Source organism: Oncorhynchus mykiss, chromosome 11 (genome assembly GCF_057628025.1).
Source record: "Oncorhynchus mykiss isolate SJ-2025 chromosome 11, ASM5762802v1, whole genome shotgun sequence".
NCBI classification, from domain to species: Eukaryota; Metazoa; Chordata; class Actinopteri; order Salmoniformes; family Salmonidae; genus Oncorhynchus; species Oncorhynchus mykiss.
The window spans coordinates 63,341,913-63,368,030 of record NC_143032.1 but is presented as its reverse complement, the minus strand read 5'-3'; the positions used below and the strand labels follow the sequence as shown (position 1 = coordinate 63,368,030).

The 26,118-nt window shown below is 43.1% G+C and overlaps 1 protein-coding gene across 1 annotated transcript in view; it reads right to left on the bottom strand.

The window, feature by feature from the left end:
• Positions 1–26,118, bottom strand: part of LOC110536155 (serine incorporator 5) — a 44,141-nt gene that overhangs the window by 14,727 nt on the left and 3,296 nt on the right. The window contains exons 2-4 of the mRNA XM_036936027.2: positions 15,557–15,724; positions 8,700–8,878; positions 8,510–8,592 (exon numbers count right to left, since the gene is read on the bottom strand). Coding sequence (XP_036791922.2) covers positions 8,510–8,592; positions 8,700–8,878; positions 15,557–15,724 — 430 coding nt within the window. The remainder of the gene's footprint in view (positions 1–8,509; positions 8,593–8,699; positions 8,879–15,556; positions 15,725–26,118) is intronic.

Sequence of the window (26,118 nt, the reverse complement as noted above, 5' to 3'; positions counted from 1 at the left end):
GGTTATAGGGAGATAATCATACCATCCACTAAACTAAAAGGAATCAAACAGGGCAGAGACTCAGGGGGAATGCTAATATGGTATAAATCTGAACTAATTCATTCAATCGAATTGATCAAAACAGGAGAATTCATTATATGGTTAAAAATCAACAAGGAGACTATCTTGACAGACAAAAACGTCTTCCTCTGTGCCACATACATTCCCCCCTCAGAGTCACCCTACTTCAATGAAGAGAGTTTCTCCATTCTAGAGGGGGAAATGAGTCACTTTCAGGCCCAAGGCAACGTACTGGTCTGTGGAGACCTGAATGGTAGAACAGCAGAAGAACAAGGCACTATTAACAGTTGTGGGGATAAACATCTACCAGGAAGCAACAACCTTTCCTTCCCCACATACCCCCACAGAAACAACTATGACAAAGTGAAAAACAAAAACGGAGTACAGCTCGTGAAGCTCTGTCGAACACTGGGTCTGTACATAGTCAATGGTAGGATGAGAGGGGACTCTTTAGGTAGGTAAACCTACAGCTCATCCCTTGGCAGCAGCACTGTAGACTACTTCCTCACCGACCTAAACCCAGAGTCTCTCAGAGCCTTCACAGTCAGCCCACTAACTCCTCTCTCAGACCACAGTAAAATCACAGTGTATCTGAGAAGAGCAGAACCCAACCATGAAGCATCACGGCCCAATAAATTACATGGTACAAAACAGGCCTATAGATGGAGTGCAAACAGTACAGACATCTACCAAAAAGCAATTAGTAGCCAAAAAATACAATCTCTCCTGGACAACTTTTTAGCCTTAACATTGTCCTTCAGCAATGAAGGTGTAAATTTGGCTGTTTGGAACATAAACTTTATATTTGACAAATTAGCCTCCTTGGCTAATCTAAAGAAGCATAAGAGCAAACCAGAAATAACAGATAATGAAAAATGGTTTGATATTGATTGCAAAAATTTAAGAAAGTCATTGAGAAATATATCTAATCAAAAACCCAGAGAACCAGACAACAAAAATATACGCCTTCAATATGGGGAAACACTGAAGCAATACAAACACACCCTAAGAACAAAAAAGGAACAGCACATTAGAAATCAGCTGGATAGAATTGAGGAATCCATAGAATCAAACCACTTCTGGGAGAATTGGAATAAATTAAACAAACCTCATGAGGAATTGGCTATCCAAAATGGGGATATGTGGATAAATCACTTTGCAAACCTCTACAGCAATATAACAAAGAGCCCAGAACAAAAATATATACAAGAAAAATGACAAATCCTTGAATCAGCAGTCAGACTATCAGAATCCTGTGGATACCCCAATTACAGAAGAAGAATTATTGGAAAAACTATGCACTCTCCAACCCAAAAAAGGCCTGTGGTGCTGATGGTATTTTAAATGAAATGATCAAATATACAGACCACAAATTAAAATTGGCTGTACTCAAACTCTTCAACATTATCCTCACAGCAGGTATTTTCCCCGATATGTGGAACCAGGGATTGAGCACACCAATGTAAAAATGGAGACAAATTTGACCCAAATAAATACAGAGGAATTTGCGTTAACAGCAACTTGGGGAAAATTCTCTGCAGTATTATAAATAGCAAACTACATCATTTCCTTGATGAACACAACGTCCTGAGCAGAAGCCAGATTGGATTTCTAAAAAATTAGCATACAACAGACCACATTTTACACCCTCCAAACTCTAATTGATAAACAAGTAAACCAAAACAAAGACAAAATCTACTCGTGTTTTGCAGAGTTCAAGAAAGCATTTGAATCAATTTGGCACAAAATAATTTTTTTAAACTAATAGAAAGTGGTATTGGAGGGTAAACATATGATGTTATTAAATCAATGTACACTAAAAACAAATGTGCGGTTAAAATTGGCAACAAGCAAACAGACTTCTTCTCTCAGGGACGGGGAGTGAAACAGGGCTGCCCAATAAGTCCAACACTATCGGCAGCACCTGGCTACACAACACTGAAATCAAGTGTCTACTGTACGCAGATGACCTGGTGCTGCTGTCTCCCACTAAAGAGGGGTTACAGCAGCACCTAAATCATCTTCACAGGTTCTGTCAGACCTGGGCTCTGACCGTTAACCTGAAAAACCCAAATATAATGATATTCCAAAAAAGGTCTGGAAATAAGGATGACAAATATAAATCCTATTTGGACACAGTTTTATTAGAACACACCCAAAACTACACATATCTATGACTAAATATCAGAAACACAGGTAGCTTTCACATGGCTGTGAATGAGCTGAGAGACAAAGCAAGAAGAGCATTCTATGCCATTAAAAGGAACATCAAAATCGAAATTCCAATTAGAATCTGGCTCAAAAATGTTCAATCAGTTATAGAACCAATTGCTCTATATGGCAGTGAAGTATGGGGTCCAATCTCTAATTATGAATTTACCAAATGGGACAAACATCCAATCGAAATACTGCATGCAAAGAAAAACTCAAAATAACGCATGTAGAGCAGAATTGGGCCAATACCCCCTCCTCATTCTAATAGAAAAATGAGCCATCAAATTTTACAACCATCTAAAAACAAGTGACCCCAAAACATTCCATCACACAGCTCTACAATGTCAAGAGATGAAAAAAGAGAAGGAGTCCCCTCAGCCAGCTGGTTTTGAGGCTCAGTTCACCAACTCAAACCAACCCCATAGAGCCTCAGGACAGCACTCAGAAAATCTGGCCCAACCAAATCATCACAAAACAAAAATAAAAATATTTCAGCTATTGGAAAGACACCACAAAAAATCAAAGTAAACTTCAATGCTATTTGGCTCTAAACAGACCGTACATGGTGGCAGACTATCTGACCACTGTGACTGATAGAAAACTGAGGAAAACATTGATTAGGTATAGACTCAGTAAGTACAGTCTGGCTATAGGGACTGGTCGTCACAGACAAACCTGGCTGCCCAGAGAGGACAGGCTGTGCTCACTCTGCTCCAGGGGAGATTACACTGTGACAAATACTCAGACCTAAGAGAATATTTCTTTCCCAAAATTATAATTCAATACAAAGAATTTGAAACTATAAAAGATGAAGAAAAAAATCTAATATTTATTGGGTGAAAAGACAAAATGTGCAGTTTTGGCAGCCAAATATGTGTCCTGCCACAACCTGAGGGACAGCCAGTGAAAGGTGCAAAGTAATGTCGATAATATTTCCCATCTTGTTTTGTTTTGTCTTTCATACCATGTCATGTGTCTTCTCAGTCATGTTGACACTGGTCTACTACCATTGCTTTAATGTATTGTTGTTCTCATTAATATTGTTGTTGTTAATGGTAATCCAATGTCCACTACGACTATTATTATTGCTGTTGGTTCCACCATTTTTATATATTTTATATATAAATATTTATTTTTATTTTATTTTTATTTTTCGATATGTATACTTTGACAATGTAAGTAATAATGAACTTGCCATGTCAATAAAGTCAATTTAATTAAATTGAATTGACAGAGAGAGAGAGGGGAGGAGGGAGGAAAAAACAAGAGAGACAGAGAGAGAGGGGAGGAGAGAGGAAAAGACAAGATAGAGAGAGAGAGGGGAGGAGAGAGGAAAAGACAAGAGAGAGAGAGAGAGGAGGAGGAGAGAGGAAAAGACAAGAGAGAGACACAGAGAGAGAGAGAGAGAGCGAGAGAGAGAGAGTAAAAGACAAGAGAGAGACAGAGAGAGAGAGGAGAGAGGATAAGACAAGAGCGAAACAGAGAGGGAGAGGAGGAGAGAGGAAAAGACGAGAGACAGAGAGAGAGAGAGGAGAGAGGAAAAGACAAGAGCGAAACAGAGAGAGAGGAGAGAGGAAAAGACAAGAGAGAGGAGGAGAGAGGAAAATACAAGAGAGAGACAGAGAGAGAGGAGGAGAGAGGAAAAGACAAGATTGAGACGGAGAGAGAGAGGGGAGGAGAGAGGAAAAGACAAGAGAGAGAGGAGGAGAAAGGAAAAGACAAGAGAGAGAGGAAAAGACAAGAGAGAAATAGAGAGAGAGAGGAAAAGACAAGAGCGAGACAGAGAGAGAGAGGAGGAGAGAGGAAAAGACGAGAGACAGAGAGACAGAGAGAGGAAAAGACAACAGAGAGACAGAGAGAGGGAGAGAGGGAGAGGAAAGGACAAGAGCGAGACAGAGAGAGAGGAGAGAGGAAAAGACGAGAGACAGAGAGAGAGAGAGAGAGAGGAGAGAGGAAAAGACAACAGAGAGACAGAGGTAGAGAGAGAGGTAGAGAGAGAGAGGAAAAGACAAGAGCGAGACAGAGAGAGAGAGGCAGGAGAGAGGAAAAGACAAGAGAGAGACAGAGAGAGAGAGAGAGAGAGAGAGAGAGAGACAGAGAGACAGAGAGAGAGAGGAGAGGGGAAAAGACAAGAGAGAGACAGAGAGAGAGGAGGAGAGAGGAAAAGACGAGAGAGACAGAGAGAGAGGAGAAGACAAGAGAGAGACAGAGAGAGAGAGAGAGAGAGAGAGTAAAAGACAAGAGAGAGACAGAGAGAGAGAGAGGGGAGAGAGGAAAATACAAGAGCGAAACAGAGAGAGAGAGAGGAGAGAGGAAAAGACAAGAGAGAGGAGGAGAGAGGAAAATACAAGAGAGACAGAGAGAGAGGAGGAGAGAGGACAAGACAAGAGTGAAACAGAGAGAGGGGAGAGAGGAAAATACAAGAGCGAAACAGGGAGAGAGAGAGGAGAGAGGAAAAGACAAGAGAGAGGAGGAGAGAGGAAAATACAAGAGAGAGACAGAGAGAGAGGAGGAGAGAGGAAAAGACAAGATTAAGACAGAGAGGAAAAGACAAGAGCGAGACGGAGAGAGAGAGGGGAGGAGAGAGGAAAAGACAAGAGAGAGAGAGGAGGAGAAAGGAAAAGACAAGAGAGAGAGAGGAGGAGAAAGGAAAAGACAAGAGAGAGAGGAAAAGACAAGAGAGAGATAGAGAGAGAGAGAGGAAAAGACAAGAGCGAGACAGAGAGAGAGAGGAGGAGAGAGGAAAAGACGAGAGAGACAGAGAGAGAGGAGAAGACAAGAGAGAGACAGAGAGGCAGGAGAGAGGAAAAGACAAAAGAGAGACAGAGAGAGAGAGAGAGACACAGAGAGAGAGAGGAGAGGGGAAAAGACAAGAGTGAGACAGAGAGAGGAGGAGAGAGGAAAAGACAAGAGAGAGACAGAGGGAGAGAGGAAAAGATGAGAGAGACAGAGAGAGAGGAGAAGACAAGAGAGAGACAGAAGCAGGAGAGAGGAAAAGACAAGAGAGAGACAGAGAGAGAGAGAGAGCGAGAGAGAGTAAAAGACAAGAGAGACAGAGAGAGAGGAGAGAGGATAAGACAAGAGCGAAACAGAGAGGGAGAGGAGGAGAGAGGAAAAGACGAGAGACAGAGAGAGAGGGAGAGAGAGAGAGAGGAAAATACAAGAAAGAGAGAGAGAGAGAGAGGAGAGAGGAAAAGACAAGAGAGATACAGAGAGAGGAGGAGAGAGGAAAAGACAACAGCGAGACAGAGAGAGAGGAGGAGAGGAAAATACAAGAGAGAGACAGAGAGAGGGAGAGAGGAAAAGACAACAGCGAGACAGAGAGAGAGGAGGAGAGAGGAAAATACGAGAGAGACAGAGAGAGAGAGGAAAAGACAAGAGCGAGACAGAAAGAGAGGAGGAGAGGGGAAAAGATGAGAGACAGACCATATCTACTGGGTGAAATTCCACAGTGTGCCATCACAGCAGCAAGATTTGTGACCTGTAGCCACGAGAAAAGGACAACCAGTGAAGAACAAACACCATTGTAAATACAACCCATATTTATGCTTATTTATTTTATCTTGTGTCCTTTAACCATTTGTACATTGTTAAAACACTGTATATAATATGACATTTGTAATGTCTTTATTGTTTTGAAACTTCTGTATGTGTAATGTTTCCTGTTAATTTGTATTGTTTATTTCACTTTCGTATATTATCTACCTCACTTGCTTTGGCAATGTTAACACATGTTTCCCATGCCAATAAAGCCCTTGAATTGAATTGAATTAAGAGAGAGAGAGGAGAGAGGAAAAGACAACCGAGAGACAGAGAGAGGAGGAGAGAGGAAAAGACAACCGAGAGACAGAGAGAGGAGGAGAGAGGAAAAGACAACAGAGAGACAGAGAGAGAGGGAGAGAGAGAGAGAGGAAAATACAAGAAAGAGAGAGAGAGAGAGAGAGGAGAGAGGAAAAGACAAGAGAGAGACAGAGATACAGAGAGAGGAGGAGAGAGGAAAAGACAACAGCGAGACAGAGAGAGAGGAGGAGAGGAAAATACAAGAGAGAGACAGAGAGAGGGAGAGAGGAAAAGACAACAGCGAGACAGAGCGAGAGGAGGAGAGAGGAAAATACGAGAGAGAGAGAGGAGAGAGGAAAAGACAACAGAGAGATGGAGAGAGGGAGAGAGAGAGAGGGGAGGAGAGAGGAGAGGAGAGAGGAAAAGACAAGAGAGAGAGACAGAGAGAGAGGAGAGAGGAAAAGACAACAGAGAGACAGAGAGAGAGAGAAGAAAAGACAACAGAGAGACAGAGAGAGAGAGAGGAAAAGACAACAGAGAGAGAGAGAGAGAGAGAGAGAAAGAGAGAGGAAAAGACAAGAGAGAGAGAGAGGAGAGAGAGGAAAAGACATGAGAGAGACAGAGAGACAGAGAGAGAGAGAGAGAGAGAGAGAGGAAAAGATAAGAGAGAGAGAGAGAGAGAGAGAGAGAGGAGAGAGGAAAAGACCAGATAGAGACAGAGAGAGAGAGGGGAGGAGAGAGGAAAAGACAGAGAGAGACAGAGAGAGGAGAGAGGAAAAGACAACAGAGAGACAGAGAGAGAGAGAGAGGAAAAGACAAGAGAGAGAGAGGAGAGAGAAAGACATGAGAGAGAGAGAGGAAAAGACAAGAGAGAGAGGAGAGAGGAAAAGACATGAAAGAGAGAGAGAGAGAGAGAGGAAAATACATGAGAGAGACAGAGAGAAGGGAAGAGATTGAAGAGAGATGAGTGGAGAAAGAGCAAGAGGGAGGGAGGAAGAAAGGCAGAGATCATACATTTGAAATACTGCAAAGCTCTTGTTCCATATCTTCTGCAAGGTGTGTACACTTGACTTCTGCATAACCCCTTGTTTGTCGTCATCCCATGGACAACCACAGGGACTAGATTAACACTGTACACACACACGATAACTAAAGCCTCCATCTGCACCAGTCCTCTCCTCTGAAGGGAGCAGATAACAGACTCCTTCCCCTCTCTTTCTCTCTCTTTATTCCCCCTCTCTCTCTTCTCTCAAAGCTGATTAAGGAAAGGCTTTAACCTCTCTAGGGTAGGGGGCAGCATTCGGAATTTTGGATGAAAAGCATGCCCAAATTAAACAACCTGCTACTCGGGCCCAGAAGATATGATATGCATATAACTGGTAGATTTGGATAGAAAACACTCTAACGTTATCAAAACTGTTAAAATGGTGTCTGTGAGTATAACAAAACTGATTTGGCAGGCGAAAACCTGAGAAAACCCATTCAGGAAGTTTTTGTTGTTGTTGGGTTTTGTAGTTTTCTATTCAATGCCATTACAGTATCCATTGACTTAGGACTCAATTTGCAGTTCCTATGCCTTCCACCAGATGTCAACAGTAATAGTTTAAGGCTGTATTCTTATAAATGAGGGAGTAAGACCAGTCTGAATGAGTGGACGCTGACGTGTCACAGAGCTTTTTCATGCGCAATCCCGAGAGAGTGCATTTCTTGTTTACCTTTTATTTTGACAACGTTATTGTCCGGTTGAAATATTATAGATCATTTAGGCTAAAAACAACCTGAGGATTGAATATAAACATTGTTTGACATGTTTCTATAAACTTTACGGATACAATTTTTGTCTCCCTGTTTTGACTGCATTTGAGCCTGTGGATTACTGAAGAAAACACGCAAACAAAACGGAGGTATTTGGATATAAAGAGACTTTATCGAACAAAAGGAACATTTATTGAGTAAATTAATGTCTTCTGAGTGCCACCATATGAAGATCATCAAAGGTAAGGGATTAATTTGATCTCTATTTCTGAGTTTTGTAACGTTTCTGCTTGGCTGGTTACTGTTTGCAATAATTTGTCAAATGGGCTATGTTCTGGGATAGGTATGTTCTGGGCTAGGTATGCTTTTGCCGAAAAGCATTTTATAAATCTGACACCGTGGTTGGATTAACAAGAAGTTCATCTTTAAACCTATGTAACATATGTTTGGTTTTCAGAATTTTTATAATGAGCATTTCTGTAATTGAATTTGGCGCTCTGCAATCTCACTGGATGTTGGCCAGATGGGACGCTAGCGTCCCACATACCCTAGAGAGGTTAAAAAGACAGTCAAGCTGACCTCTACAGGTGAGTATAGGTGAGCCACCACAGTGTGACAGAGCAGTGTCTCTCCTCTCAGGGAGGGACTGTATGGAAAGAATAAAGACTAGGGATAGAAAAAGGGACATACGGGTCCTTACCTTCCAGAAAGATGTCCTGTTCTGGCAGGAAGAATCCTCCAACACAGCAGGCCAACAAGGCTATGAACTTCAGGAACCAAAACCTGTCAGAGAGAGAGAGAGAGACAAACATCACTACACACACACACTGATTAATAAACAGATACTCACACACACACACACACACCGATACTGTAGACAGTGCACGTACCCGTTGTGTATGGCGGCACGGCAGCCCGTGGCAGAGTTGACTCGTAGGGTGAATATACAGAAGAAGAAGAAGAAGCAGGCCATGCCGAAGCAGACCTTGTACACAGCAGAGTAACCCACTAAGGTAGAGCAGTTCTCACCAGCATTCAGCTTCTCACACAGGTCCCTGTATAACGGGATCTAAAACACGGAGACAGAGAGAGACAGAGAGAAACAGAAACAGAGAAAGAGACAGACAGACAGAGAAACAGAGAGAGACAGAAACAGAGAGAGAGACAGACAGAGACAGAAACAGAGAGAGAGACAGAAACAGAGAGAGAGACAGAGAGAGACAGAAACAGAGAGAGAGACAGACAGAGAGACAGAGAGAGACAGAAACAGAGAGAGAGACAGACAGAGAGACAGAAACAGAGAGAGAGACAGAAACAGAGAGAGAGAGAGAGACAGACAAACAGAGACAGAGAGACAGATAGACAGAAACAGAGAGAGAGAGACAGAGAGACAGACAGACAGACAAACAGAGACAGAGAGACAGATAGACAGAAACAGAGAGAGAGAGACAGACAGACAGACAGACAGACAGAGACAGAGAGAGACAGAAACAGAGAGAGAGACAGACAGACAGAGAGACAGAGAGAGACAGAAACAGAGAGAGAGAGACAGAGAGACCGAGAGAGACAGAAAAAGAGAGAGCGAGAGAGAGAGACAGACAGACAGACAAAGACAGAGAGACAGACAAAGACAGAGAGAGAGAAAGACAGAGACAGACAGACAGACAGACAGACAGACAGACAGACAGACAGACAGACAGAGACAGAGAGACAGATAGAGACAGAAACAGAGAGAGAGAGACAGAGAGACAGACAGACAGACAGACAGAGAGAGACAGAAACAGAGAGAGAGACAGACAGACAGAGAGACAGAGAGAGACAGAAACAGAGAGAGAGAGAGACAGAGAGACAGACAGACAGACAGACAGAGACAGAGAGAGACAGAAACAGAGAGAGAGACAGACAGACAGACAGAGAGAGACAGAAACAGAGAGAGAGAGACAGAGAGACCGAGAGAGACAGAAACAGAGAGAGAGAGAGAGAGAGAGAGACAGACAGACAGACAGACAGACAGACAGACAAAGACAGAGAGACAGACAAAGACAGAGAGAGAGACAGACAGACAGACAAAGACAGAGAGACAGACAGAGAGAGATGGAGAGATAGACAGAGACAGACAGAGAGAGATGGAGAGAGAGAGAGACAGAGACACAGAGATGTAGAGAGAGAGACAGAGAGACAGAGAGAGATGGAGAGAGACAAGGAGCCATGTTAACACTATAGGTATGGTAATATCACTATTATGGCGGAATGGATTTGTAAAGAAAAATAAATTGGTACAAGTGGCAAACAAAAATGCAGGCACTAGGGAGGGAGGTCTGGGCAGATGAAATGTAGTCATTGTTTATGTGTGTCTGTAAGTTGTTGTTTGTATGTATACGTTTGTATCTGGAGTGGGAAGAAACCTTTTGAAAAATAATTTGAGAAACAAATATTATTCTAATTAAAAAAGGAATGGATCACACAAATCACAGCACGTCTGAATGTGTGTGTTCCCCAGAGGACAGAGGAGCCCACAGTCTTCAGTCAGAGTAGAGTTAATAGGGTCCATGCTGAGCGTCACGCTTCTAAACAAGCTGCAAAAGGAACAGGCAGCAACACCAAACCCTCTTTCTCTCCACCAAGCCCTATTTCTTTCTCTCCATCAAACCGATTTTCTCTTTCTCTTCGGCCTGTTACTGAGGCTGTCGGCCACAACAAACAATGACAGGGATGAATAAATTACCAGCCTGCTTTCAGCAGAGAGAACAAATGACAGAAAGAGAGTAAGAGAGAGTGTGTGAGAGAGCGAGGGGGATGTATAGAGAGAGAGAGAGAGAGAGAGAGAGAGAGAGAGAGAGAGGAGAGAAAGGGAGGGAAGAGATGTAGGCCTATATAAAGGGGCAGAGAGGGACGGAGTGAGAATGCCTATAGAAAGTGGAAAGACCGAGCAAGAGTCACTTGAGTCATTTCTATAGGAAATAAAGACAGCTGCTTCAACGCTGGGTGCTGGGAGTCTCTATATAAAAGTGTTTTAAACCAGTGAGAGACTGGCTGTGTGTTGGAATGTCCTTTATAAATCTGCCCTGGAGCCTTGCATCAGCTTTCACTTGTAGTGGCTTCCTGGTACATAAGTTCTGCTCTATCCAAACAAACTAACAAAAACCTCAAATGTCCTTTGGTCTACGTCACCTGACTGTTCCACTTTCTAGATTATTGGTTGAGTCGGACACCCCTAACATGGCTGTAGTATAGTCGGCCAGTCACTGGACAGAGCTGTCATAGTTCAGTACCACAGCCAATATAGACACAGTATAGTAGGATATAGACCAGTTGGCTTGGCAGTAATAGAACAGGCTGTTTTTGTAGTCTTTGTGTGTTGTGAAGAAGCTGATTAGCATGTCGATAGAGGTTTGATTAGGAGAAGGACAGCGCTGACTCTCACTGCTGTAGATCTACTGACAAAAGACCAACGCTCTCTCACACACATACACAATGACCGCGCTCTCATCTTCTAGACTGCCCACTGCGCTGTGTGTGTGTGTTCATCGTGTGTCTCTAACGGTAGCCATTTTGTCCTGGATGTTCCTTTTACAGAATGTCTGTTTCATATGGAGCTAAACAGCAGGAAGTCTGCTCTATACAAAGAGAGAGGGAGAGTCTTTGACAGCTCTTTCAGTGGTAGAGTAGTCACAGTCAGTGCCATCCCACTGGGCACAGACGTCAGTTCCAAGTCATTTCATTGATTCAACCAGTGTGTGCCCAGTTGGACAGTAACAGTCTGATAAATACAGTGACAAATGTTTTGTTGTTTTGGCTCTGTGCTCCAACACTTTGGACTTGAAATGATACAATGACTATGAGGTTAAAGTGCAGACTGTCATCTTTTATTAGAGGGTATTTTCATCCACATCGGGTGAACCATTTAGAAATTATAGCACTTTCTGTATATAGTCCCTTTATTTCAGGGTACCAAAAGTATTGGGACAAATTCACTTATATGTGTATCAACGTAGTCAAAAGTTTAGTATTTGGTCCCATATTCCTAGAACCCAATGATTAGATCAAGCTTGTGACTCTACTAACTTGTTGGATGCATGTTCTGTTTGTTTTGGTTGCGTTTCAGACTATTTTGTGCCCAATAGAAATAAATGGTGAACAATGTATTGCGTCATTTTGGAGTCACTTTTATTGTAAATAAGAATATAATATATGTCTAAACACTTCTACATTAATGTGGATGTTACCATGACTAACTATCCTCAATTTAATTTTGTCTTTACTAATATGTAAAATTAGTTTCAATTTAGAATGGCACATAGCAGCATAAGGTAATGTGTCAGCCCAATCACTATGACAATATAAACAATTCCCTATTACTAGGATATTCAAAATCAAATACAGATTCACTATAGGCCATCTCTGGATTTGTTTAATATAAGCTCGACCAATTATGTATCTTAAATCTGTATTTGTTGTATGTCTTTCTGCCATGTGTACTATGTGGTAGGTTATGTATTGTATAACGGCACAATCATTACTTTAATTCAGGTATTTTTTCGGGCTTCAGCTCATATATAGACCTATGCGTATGCATAAGCGCTAATATGCATATAGAAAGTGCTGTCCATTTCATTGTTAGGCTTTGAAACAACATCCACAACAACCATGTTTTCCACTCAGTTTCAGTTCAAATCGATCAATCACAGTGTGGTGAGATATAAAAGCACATACTGTTTTGAAGATAAGTGTTTGATGTGATTTTCAATAGCATTTGCATTGATGTCAGGGTGGTTAGGGGAACAATAGAGCCCTGAGTACCAGGCCATTAGAACCTAATGATCATTAGTGAGTTGGGTTCTACTAACACATGTCAGAGTGGTTAGAGGAACAATAGATCCCTGAGTACCAGGCCATTAGAACCTGATGATCATTAGTGAGTTGGGTTCTACTAACCCATGTCAGAGTGGTTAGAGGAACAATAGAGCCCTGAGTACCAGGCCATTAGAACCTGATGATCATTAGTGAGTTGGGATCTACTAACACGTCCTGAGTGCATAAGAGGAGAATACCTTGAGTCAACGGTCACGTAGAAATTTACTACGGTCATGACTCATGACTCCCGGTGTGGTGGTAATACGGCCACCGCAACAGCCCTACACACTACCCTCTGTAGCGCCTTGTAGTTGCCATACCAAGCAGTGATGCAGCCAGTCAAGATGTTCTCGATGCTGCAGTTGTAGAACAGCCCTGTCGATGTGAATGGGGGCGTGCTTGGCCCGCCGTTTCCTGTCGACCACGATCAGCTCCTTTGTCTGACTGGCGTTGAGGGAGAGGCTGTTGTTGGTGATCAGGCCTACCACCATTGTGTCGTCGGCAAACTTAATGATGGTGTTGGAGTTGTGCGCGGGTGAAAAGGGAGTACAGGAGGGGACTAACACACACCCCTGAGTGGCCCCCGTGTTGAGGGTCAGCGTGGCGGATGTGTTGTTGCCTACCCTCACCACCTGTAGATACTGCATGTGTTAGCCCCCGTGTTGAGGGTCAGCGTGGCGGATGTGTTGTTGCCTACCCTCACCACCTGTAGTTACTGTCTGTGTTAGCCCCCGTGTTGAGGGTCAGCGTGGCGGATGTGTTGTTGCCTACCCTCACCACCTGTAGTTACTGTCTGTGTTAGCCCCCGTGTTGAGGGTCAGCGTGGCGGATGTGTTGTTGCCTACCCTCACCACCTGTAGTTACTGTCTGTGTTAGCCCCCGTGTTGAGGGTCAGCGTGGCGGATGTGTTGTTGCCTACCCTCACCACCTGTAGTTACTGTCTGTGTTAGCCCCCGTGTTGAGGGTCAGCGTGGCGGATGTGTTGTTGCCTACCCTCACCACCTGTAGTTACTGTCTGTGTTAGCCCCCGTGTTGAGGGTCAGCGTGGCGGATGTGTTGTTGCCTACCCTCACCACCTGTAGTTACTGTCTGTGTTAGCCCCCGTGTTGAGGGTCAGCGTGGCGGATGTGTTGTTGCCTACCCTCACCACCTGTAGTTACTGTCTGTGTTAGCCCCCGTGTTGAGGGTCAGCGTGGCGGATGTGTTGTTGCCTACCCTCACCACCTGTAGTTACTGTCTGTGTTAGCCCCCGTGTTGAGGGTCAGCGTGGCGGATGTGTTGTTGCCTACCCTCACCACCTGTAGTTACTGTCTGTGTTAGCCCCCGTGTTGAGGGTCGGCGTGGCGGATGTGTTGTTGCCTACCCTCACCACCTGTAGTTACTGTCTGTGTTAGCCCCCGTGTTGAGGGTCGGCGTGGCGGATGTGTTGTTGCCTACCCTCACCACCTGTAGTTACTGTCTGTGTTAGCCCCCGTGTTGAGGGTCAGCGTGGCGGATGTGTTGTTGCCTACCCTCACCACCTGTAGTTACTGTCTGTGTTAGCCCCCGTGTTGAGGGTCAGCGTGGCGGATGTGTTGTTGCCTACCCTCACCACCTGTAGTTACTGTCTGTGTTAGCCCCCGTGTTGAGGGTCAGCGTGGCGGATGTGTTGTTGCCTACCCTCACCACCTGTAGTTACTGTCTGTGTTAGCCCCCGTGTTGAGGGTCAGCGTGGCGGATGTGTTGTTGCCTACCCTCACCACCTGTAGTTACTGTCTGTGTTAGCCCCCGTGTTGAGGGTCAGCGTGGCGGATGTGTTGTTGCCTACCCTCACCACCTGTAGTTACTGTCTGTGTTAGCCCCCGTGTTGAGGGTCGGCGTGGCGGATGTGTTGTTGCCTACCCTCACCACCTGTAGTTACTGTCTGTGTTAGCCCCCGTGTTGAGGGTCAGCGTGGCGGATGTGTTGTTGCCTACCCTCACCACCTGTAGTTACTGTCTGTGTTAGCCCCTGTGTTGAGGGTCAGCGTGGCGGATGTGTTGTTGCCTACCCTCACCACCTGTAGTTACTGTCTGTGTTAGCCCCCGTGTTGAGGGTCAGCGTGGCAGATGTGTTGTTGCCTACCCTCACCACCTGTAGTTACTGTCTGTGTTAGCCCCCGTGTTGAGGGTCAGCGTGGCGGATGTGTTGTTGCCTACCCTCACCACCTGTAGTTACTGTCTGTGTTAGCCCCCGTGTTGAGGGTCAGCGTGGCGGATGTGTTGTTGCCTACCCTCACCACCTGTAGTTACTGTCTGTGTTAGCCCCTGTGTTGAGGGTCAGCGTGGCGGATGTGTTGTTGCCTACCCTCACCACCTGTAGTTACTGTCTGTGTTAGCCCCCGTGTTGAGGGTCAGCGTGGCGGATGTGTTGTTGCCTACCCTCACCACCTGTAGTTACTGTCTGTGTTAGCCCCCGTGTTGAGGGTCAGCGTGGCGGATGTGTTGTTGCCTACCCTCACCACCTGTAGTTACTGTCTGTGTTAGCCCCTGTGGCACGCTGTACTAAACTAGGCTCTCCTAACTACCATACAATTACACACCCAGGAAATGACACCAGCAGCGTTTTCCATAGCTCTGCTCCACTCTGCTGTGCCAGGGAAGGCTTTATTACCGGGTTTATGTGGAGTTTAAAGCTTCCAAAACTATTCTAGAGCTCGACTGTATCTCCATGTGTTAACCAACATCAAGGCAGGAAATAAGACAAGGCCAGACATGTAGGCCCCTATGTGTGTGTGAGCATGTGTGTACGTGTGTGTGCATGTTCCTTGTGTGTGTGTGTGTGTGTGTGGATGCATGTAAAGAACAGTGTGTGTGTCTGTGTGTGTGCATACACATGTGTGTACGTGTCTAAATGTGCACGTGTGTGTACTCACATGGTCCCTCATCTCCTGTTCCACAGTAGGTGACATCATGACGACACAGACAATGGTGACCAGGAGGAAGTAGAAGACATACATGAAGCGTGTTGATGTGGACTGCTTGATCTTAGGACAGCAGCCACAGCAACAGGAGCAGGCTGCCGAGCCACAGCAGCACGCCAGCTACACCAGGACAGAAGAGAAGACATAGGCATTAAAACTTACAGTATACTGTCATTATGCATGCTCAATAACAACATTATGGGCCGGTTTCCTGGACACAAAGTATGCCTCTCCAAGTAGGAGATTCTCCATTTAGATGTATGATTCTCCATTAAGATTTAAGATTATGCATTGTGATTTAAGATTATCCATTGAGATTTAAGATTATGCATTGTGATTTAAGATTATCCATTGAGATTTAAGATTATGCATTGAGATTTAAGATGATTCGTTGAGCGTGTTTTTTAGTCCAGGACTAGGCTTAATCTGTGTCTGGGAAACCAAACCGCCCCCTTAAGATCTAAACTAAAGCCAGTCACTGCTGCTAACAACTCAGGAAATGCACAGAGAGAGAGAAGGAAAGTCATTGATGCAGCCAAAACGTTGTTGAGCAGGAATCTCGGGAGTCTTGGCTGGTTGACAGGAGTTAGAGAAGCTTGAGCAGATCCCTGGCTGGTAGTGTGTATTGTTGTGAATTGTTAGATACTACTGCACTGTTGGAGTTAAGAACACAAGCATTTTGGTACACCTGCAATAACAACTGCTAAATAAGTGTATGTGACCAATAAAATGTGATGTGATTTAGAGGCTCGAGGAGCACGGGTCTGGAGCATACCACAGACTACTGGCATTAGCACCGGAACAGAACACATCAGACCGTTACAAACACACACCCGCTGCGCGCACACACACACACACACAGACAATATCAAAGACACACTTTACTGTGGTATCATAGGGTTAGGGTTAAGCACGGGCTCAGACCATAATCTGGCTTTACATCCGTTACTGTATAATACACAGATTACGTAACAGACACAGGCCTAGAACACAGTTTAGACCTCATCTCAGATGGTAGGCTTTACTGCCATATAACATACTATGTCACAAACTCTGTAGGCCTCTGTAGGTTTTAATCCTGTCTATCTAAAGGGTTTATCATGGCCCAAAACATGTACGTGTACACACAGCTGTGTTCTTAAATATTGGCTTTCATAGTTTTTGAATTCTCAGTGCAGCTCAAGCAATTTCTCCAACTGTCAACACATTCACATGAATATAGGATGAGTACCAGAACCGTGTTGGATGGGAATTTGGGGGATGTGCGCATTCGGGCTCTGGTCTCTCGCTGATAGTGGTCTCAAATCCGGGTAGCTATTTCATGATGGGATGCCGGACTATTGCGTCTTAGCATCTGCGGACTATGATGGAACTGACAGTGTTTTAGCAACATTAAATCTTATTAAAATCTGTTCATATAAACCCCCAGGAAGAATTTTAAAAAACATTTCTGACAAGCAAGCACCATTTTCATACAATGTTTGGGAATGATGTAGAGTAAGGCATTTGTGAAAATTCTATAGCAACATAGAGTGGGGAAGCGGCTTTAAGTTTGAAAACTTAATAGAGTGAATTACATAAAACCAAATAAAACCATCTCAGTCTTGTCCAGGATGGGACTCTACACAGATCGGTGTGCCATAGCCAATCAGAGATACAGTAGGTCTACAAATAAGACATTTCCACACGGGCCTGCCATCATTCACTTTGAGCTGGACTGTGTGTTTACATGCAGTAGCAACAGACTTTAGGTAACTAGAACGCATTCGCCAAAGCCACAAAATACACCTGAATGGATTCCTTCAAATATGTAAGTCTCACGGGAGTCAGTTGAACCGAGTTGAACCGAGCTGACTTCCGGGTTAAGTGGGCGGGTGTTAAGAAGTGCGGTTTGGCAGGTCATGTTTTGGAGGACGCATAACTCGACCTTCGACCACTCCCGAGCTCGTTGGGGAGTTGCAGCAATGAGACAATATCGTAATTGGATATCACTATATTGGGGAGAAGAAAAAAAAATACTAAAATGCTTTATTTAGATTGACTACTAAGAGATATGCTAACTCTGAATAACAGTAACCAAATGACACCTGCATCTCTAGCTGTAGCCACCCAAAAATGATATGGGGGAGAAAAAGTTGGCCACTCACTCACTCGTCCAATGACATGACATCCTCCCAGCGCTAGCTAATGTTAGGCTCTGCGATTTAACTGGCCAAATAAATAGCTACATAAATAGATATGCTAGTCTATTATCCACATTATGACTGACTTGTGATCATCGCCCTTGCTAGTTTGATTGTATTGAAATTCCCAGCCTTAGTTTGCTAAATTTGTCAGTTGTTGTCCAAAAAAGTAATTGAAACTGAAACTGTGCATCCCGAATGGCTGGAGACCGCAAACAATGTACATGGGCCTGGTTTCCAAAAGGCCTAGTTTCCCAAAAGCATCTTAAGGCTAAGTTAATCGTTAGAACCTTCGTAAGAGGATCTTAACATTTCCGAGCCGTTTCCTAAAACCTTTCCTAACGTTGCATCTGAAATCGCTCGTAATCTAATACCTGCCACAGACCACTAAGTGCGTCGCCCTCCCGCGTCACTTTACACGCAGAAAATCTCTGCTAAACATAGAATGAAGATGTGTATCTGTCTCTCTGTGACCGCTGAAAACTTCAAAGTTCTATATAAATAGCCTAAAAAGTTTACAAGCGAAGCAAGGATACATAAAAAAAAGAATACCGAGATAACCAAACTATATAATAGCTAGAATATTAGGCAAAATATTTACATCACTTTCATGTATGTGCAATCGATAGATCTACCTACTATTAAGCCATGAGGCTGCATCTGAGCCCCTTCGATATTCATATACAGTTGAAGTCGGAAGTTTACATACACCTTAGCCAAATACATTTAAACTCAGTTTTTCACAATTCCTGACATTTATTCCTAGTAGAAATGTTTTAGGCCAGTTAGGATCACCACTTTCTTTTAAGAATGTGAAATGTCAGAATAATAGTAGAGAGAATGATTTATTTCAGCGTTTATATATTTCATCACATTCCCAGTGGGTTAGAAGTTTACATACACTCAAAGCATTGCCTTTACATTGTTTAACTTGGGTCAAACATTTCAGGTAGCCTTCCACAAGCTTCCCACAATAAGGGGTGAATTTTGGCCCATTCCTCCTGACAGAGCTGGTGTAACTGAGTCAGGTTTGTAAGGCCACCTTGCTCGCACATGATTTTTCAGTTCTGCCCACAAATGTTCTATGGGATTGAGGTCAGGGCTTTGTGATGGCCACTCCAACACCTTGACTTTCTTGTCCTTAAGCCATTTTGCCACAACTTTGGAAGGATGCTTGGGGTCAATGTCCATTTGGAAGACCCATTTGCGACTAAGCTTTAACTTCCTGACTGATGTCTTGAGATGTTGCTTCAATATATCCACATAATTTTCCTCCCTCATGATGTCATCTATTTTGTGAAGTGCACCAGTCCATCCTGCAGTAAAGCACCCCCACAACATGATGCTGCCACCCCCATGCTTCACGGTTGGGATGGTGTTCTTCGGCTTGCAAGCCTCCCCCTTTTTCCTCCAAACATAATGATTGTCATTATGGCCAAACAGTTCTAATTTTGTTTCATCAGACCAGACAACATTTCTCCAAAAAGTACGATCTTTGTCCCCATGTGCAGTTGCAAACCGTAGTCTGGCTTTTTTATGACGGATTTGGAGCAGTGGCTTCTTCCTTGCTGAGCAGCATTTTAGGTTATGTAGATATTGGACTCGTTTTACTGTGGATATAGATACTTTTGTACCCGTTTCCTCCAGCATTTTCACAAGGAGCTTTGCAGTTGATCTGGGATTGATTTGCACTATTCGCACAAAAGTACGCTCATCTCTAGGAGACAGAACGAATCTCCTTCCTGAGCGGTATGATGGCTGCATGGTCCCATGGTGTTTATACTTGCGTACTATTGTTTGTACAGATGAACATGGCACCTTCAGGCGTTTGGAAATTGCTCCCAAGGATGAACCAGACTTGTGGAGGTCTACAATTATTTTTCTGAGGTCTTGGCTGATTTCTTTTGATTTTCCCAAGATGTCAAGCAAAGAGGCACTGAGTCTGAAAGTAGGCCTTGAAATACATCCACAGGTACACCTCCAACTGAGTCAAATGATGTCAATTAGCCTATCATAGGCTTCTAAAGCCATTATATAATTTTCTTGAATTTTCCAAGCTATTTAAAGGCACAGTCAACTTAGTGTATCTAAACTTCTGACCCACTGGAATTGTGATACAGTGAATTATAAGTGAAATAATATATCTGTAAACAATTGTTTGAAAAATGACTTGTGTCATGCAGAAAGTAGATGTCCTAACCGACTTGCCAGAACTATAGTTTGTTAACAAGAAATTTGTGGAGTGGTTGAAAAATGAGTTTTAATGACTCCAACCTAAGTGTATGTAATCTTCAGACTTCAACTGTACATTAGGCCTATTGGCTACTATTATCTAAAAGCTCAAACATTTCACTGTAGCCTAAGCAATAACCTAAAGGTCAACATATTAGGTCTATGGCAATGTTGCTTAACTTGCTACTTCATGTTTTATTATTTTTATTGTTTCATTATTTAATTGTAGAATATCTGTAGGCCTACTTGAAGCCCAATTCCTGCCTGCCATTAGGCAACAATGATTTGTTGAGCGATTACAAAAACTATTGTCATCATATCCAACTTTTAGATCACGTTGATATTTTCTATAGCGAATGAGGGAATGAGCGATTTTGACTTTGGCTTTATTCAATCTTGCTCACAGTTTACACAAACTGAAGAAATGCAGAATGTACATAATCAAACATTATATACAAAAGTATGATAATACATAACACATGGCAAACATAATACAAATATTTAAATACATAATAGGGTAGAGAACATTTCTTCTCTTGATGGGAAAACTATTGTGAAAACTATATATTTTTAAAGATGACTTTGAGTAGCCACAAATCATTTAAGAGCTACAGCGGGTTCTTTAGCCTATATTGTGGAATCCTTTTCAGCACAGGACAGCTCCTGTAATGACACAGTTAAGTCTCACTGTATGATGAGTGCAGTATGTGGTGTTTTAGGAAATGGGTGTGGCATCTTCAGACGTTATTTTACGATGCATTGTTAAAACACTCTAAGCCTAAGTTCCACCCCTATTGGGAAACCGGGCCCAGGTCAGCTGTAATTTACAACCTGATAACAATATTGGTTGGACTACCAAGAAATCTATTGGTGAATTATATGATTTGTGCATTGAACTGCATCCATCTATTCTGCCAACAATGTCATAGATATTTTTTGTCAAATAGAACCTATTTTTAAAAACGAATAAAATTGGTTTTGTGGCATAACATGGGAATTGAATATGTTTTACTGATATTATGATTGTCTGTTTGTTTCATATCTGTAACCTAGTTAAAACACTGTCAGTTCCACTTTAAGACTGTATCATAATAGAGACAGGACAGGAGAGGACAGGCAAGGGAGGAGGGGCCAAAGGATGTATATGCACAGAGAGGGAACGAGAGCAGGAGGCAGCAGCCTGTTTTTGTTCCCCTTACTGAAGCCAACTCAGACCCCCCTAACCTCACCACAGCTGTGTGTTCTGTATGATTTAGGGCCACTGAGAATCTTATGGATATGGAATGGCAAGGGTGGGGTTCTACTAGATGGTTAAAGTATGGTGTATAATTATCCAGTTCAGAAATAGATGACAATGCCTCTGCTTATGAGAGCAGTAAGACAGATTCTCTGGAAGAACTGTCCATCTGTGTGGAGAATGATGGCTTCGGAGGCATCAGTGTCAACAGCGTGGGTTTAAAATGCATTGGAGAATCTAAGGAAAAACTACAAATGAACAGGCTGACAGTTTGACAGACACAGGCCATTATTTTAGTTAGCCTAAATTGTATTCTACATTTCTCACACCCACCAATCTAAGGCAGCACCCCCCGCACCTCTCTGATTCAGAGCGGTTGGGTTAAATGCATAAGACACATTTCAGTTGAAGGCATTCAGTTGTACAACTGACTAGGTATCCCCCTTTCCCTTTGCCTTTCCCTTTCAGATGCAGGAGTGTAGGCTAGTAGGAAAAGTGCCAGGGAGGATGGGCTGGGGGGAGTGTGTACTGTGCAGGGTATGGGGTAGAGGTAGGGAGTTGATTTGGGACTGGGCAGTAGGCCTATTTCCTCTACTAAACTTCACAGGCCTAAATGGGATTAGTTCCTCTCTTTGATAAGAATGAATTAGGCAACACTCAAGTAGTGGATTAGGAAAATGGTTGTGTGGGTGTTGGCTGTCTTTAGTGAGCGTGTATTTAGCCGTTCAGCTAATCTAATAGACCCAGTGTGTGTAAACGCTCTAACACTAACACAGTGGACACACACTAAGGGGGCTAGAGGAGCTAACTGGGGCTAACTGAATAGCTAGCTACCGTGCTGAGGCATGCCGATGCAAACAGAGACAATGGAGATGCCATGACAACCAACTCTGACCCTCCCCTCCCTCCCATGTCGACAGGTGGTCTGCCCTGACCCCTTTCAAACAATATTAACACCGTGCCTGCCAAACTACTAACTCCCAAATCTGTAGCCATCAACCCCTCCTCCAACCCCCCACACAACCACACACACCACTCCCACAAAGTGTTAGGATTACATGGCAAGGCCACCAGCTCTACTATTATCTACTACTATTATTATTATTATTACTATTATAAAAAGCACAAAACCACCCTCCCTTCCACTCACAGCACACCAACCCCCACTGTGACTCAACCTTCGCTGGACCCTGGGGGCATCGAGAACTCTTTCCCTCTAGTTCTTTCTGCTATGCTATCCCTCTCTCACTTCCTCCCCCTCTCTACCAACCTCTCATCCTGTTCCCTTTATTTGACCTCCCCCTTTCTTTCTCTATTCTCTCTCCTCCTCATCTCGTTCTGTCTCGTATCCATCAGCTGTCCCAGGGGTTAAGGGTGAAAGGGGAAAACCCCTCCTCAGTCTAAAAGACTTGGTAAAACTACAGACCCGTTGTGCTCACACAGACACAAACACACCATCTTTCACGCTCCGCTGTGTACCACTAGTGGGCCACTCAGTCTCAGAACTTCAGTATAACAGGATGTTATGATTCCCTTCAGGAAATGAACACAAATCCCCATCCAGAAAGTGACTGAGAGAGTCAAACCACTTATTGAAAACAATGGGCTAGCTAGTCAAAAACTGAGGGATTGAAAAGGAATGGATCAGCAGGTTGACAGGAGTTGGTGAAGCCCACAGCTGGTCCTAGGTCAGGGGATATCTCTAACACTATGAGATAGGCTACCACTATAGAGTATCACAGTATGAGTCATAATACTCATAAAACCTAGCGGTCAAACAAGGTTATAGTTCCAATCGTTTTTCCACCATTCATTTTTTAGAAACACTTAAAATAAGGGCTGTGTTTCATGTAGGTTTACCCTGGCATGACGTTTAGATAACCGTGTAAATCTCTCTAGGACAAGGTGACTTTTATCAATATATTTGCCTGTATTTCCCCTGACAAAAAATGAATGCTAATTAGCTGCTAATGTGGACTTGACTTCCAAATTGAGGCAAAGGTAAGAATCTCTGGATTAACTATCTAACATTAGCTAAATTTAGTAATGAATAAATTAGCTAACTTTCTTTAAATTTACATTTTTGTGAACTGTCTTGTGCAAGTTTTAAATTGACACAATACCTGTTAGCAAAGGTGCCGTCTATCTAGAGACAGGGATTTGTACTCTTGCATGACATTATTTTCATGCTAATTAGCATTTTCGAATCTGAGAGTAAATTGAGCCAAATACATTGATAAAAGTCACCTTGTCTGGGAGCGATTTACATGGTTATCAAAACATCATGCCAAGTTAAGCCTACAAGAAACACAGCTCTTATTTTAAGTGCATCTAAAATTACCTATGGGAAAAATGAATGGTGGAAAAACGATTGGAACCATTTCCCTGTTTGACTACTAGGTTTTATGGGTATTACGACACCTCCACTGTGGGGCTCTATTGGAGATAAGAACAGTCCTACGATCAGTGTTAAAATGGGTTGTGTCTTTGAGGATAAGAATGGTAACCACTAAAAGCTCATTCCCTTATACCCTGGGCCACACACACACACACACACACTGCATAAATAGGTCAAACCCAGACAGAGAACAACAACATAGGCAGAACGCAGGCAACAGACAGTTAGAGCCGCACGCACGCACACACACACACACACACGAGTCATTGTGATGCTGCTGACTCAGGGATGTTGCTGTACTCTTCTGCAGCCAACAAGACGGAGAGATGAAATGAACCCATTCCTCAGACACACCCTCTCAAGTTACACATGCTCTGTGTTCACAGAGAGAAACAGAAGGTACGGCAACATATATAAACCCAGGAAGACAAAGACAGAAGGCTGAGGCACACACACACTAACACACATATTGGCCTACAGAGTTAGGAGCCAAAGCTAGGGTTGGTAAAGTGTAGAGATAGCCTAGTGCCCGTTCTCCCTGATTGACAGCAACTCTTTTGTGTTGTCTGTATAGCTAGGCAGTTGCACGCACTCTGCAAAAATGTATCACTGCACTGTTTCCTACACAAACTTGAGAGGAAGCAAGCCTTACCAATGCACCAAGTCCGGAACCAAGAGGCCGCTGTACAGCTTCTACTCCCAAGCCATAAGACTGTTAAATAGTTAGATAAATTGTTAACCAAATAGCTACTAGGACTATCTGCATTAACCTTTTTTTGCACTAACTTTTTTGATTCATCACATGCTACTGTTCATTATCTATCTTGTTGCCTAGTCACTTTATTCCTAGTTATATGTACAGTACCGTTCAAACGTTTGGGGTCACTTAGAAATGTCAAAGTTTTTGAAAGAAAAGCACATTTTTTGTCCATTAAAATAACATAGAATTGATCAGAAATACAGTGTAGACATTGTTAATATTGTAAATGACTATTGTAGCTGGAAAGGCTGATTTTTACTTTCCTTTTTACTTTTATTATTAAATGTTATTTCTTTATTTTCCTTCTCTCTGTATTGTTGGGAACGGCCCGCAAGCAAGCATTTCACTGTTAGTCTACACCTGTTGTTTACGAAGCATGTGACCAATAACATTTGATTTGATTGATTTGAGTAACAACACCTTAATGGGGTAAATACAGCCCCTGGCATTGGCTACGCTAAATAAAGAGAGGGAGCGAAAGGAAGAGAAACAGGAAGAGAACAGGGGAATGTTGAGCAACCCAAGAGGCATCCATGACCCAAACAGAGGAAATGGAACAAAAAGATAAAAAAGAGACCCAGAGAGTCAGTGATACAGACAGACAGTAGTACACAGAGGAAGAATGTAGTCCAGCCATAACACAGTGTTATCTGATCAATACAATATATTATCTTACTCTCAGTAATGGAACATAGCCATGTTTACCTTTGCCTCCAATAAAAACACACGAATAAAGCATTTAGCTTATAATTGTGTTATAGACAATGGAATACCTGTAGTTACATGGGAGATTTAAATGTGTAGCAGATCTTTTTTCATCCAATATTGGATATCAATTATCAAACACGTGCATTTAGTTGTACAACTGACTAGGTATACCCCTTTCCCTTTCGTTTGCTGACTGAAGCAGTGGGTTACACTGTCTTTCGATGTCGCTAGGCTGAACCCATTACCATCAAGCAGACAGACATTTCACAGGGTTTCATCATACTACCGTCTCTACACATGGAGCCTCAGCCAGCACAGAGAGATGCTCAACATCTAGGCGACACTCTTAGAAAAAAGGGTTCCAAAAGGGTTCTTCAAAAGGTTATCCTATGGGGACAGCCGAAGAACGCTTTCAGATTCTAGATAGCACCTTTTTTCTAAGAGTGTACACATAAACATACACACTACACTAGGCCTGCTAGCCTAGCTACAGCCCTAGCCAAACTCCCAACCACAACCCCAGGCTCTGTTTGTGACCCTCATCGTAGCCAGTAAAACATTTCAGTTTCAAACTGAATTCAAATCCTCTAATGGCTGCACCTGGTACAAGGACGGTTAAAGGAGTGGTTCACTATTTTACAACTTGATCAAATCAAATCAAGCTTTATTTATACAGCACATTTCAGACATGGGATGGAACAAAATGTGCTTCACAGGAAAAAATGAATAAAACAATGAAATATTTACTACAACAAACATAAGAGGATAAAAAAAACTAAAGAACAACAACCAAAAAGCACCCTAAGGAAAAGCTAAAATAAAAAGGTGTGTTTTAAGATCTCTTTCAATATGTCCACAGTTTCAGCCCCCCTCAGGTTCTCTGGCAGACTGTTCCAGAGGCTAGGGCATAGTAACTAAAGGCTGCCTTAAAACCAGCGTAATGTGTGCTCTCCGTCTGGTCTTGGTCAGTACCCACGCTGCAGCATTCTGTATGTT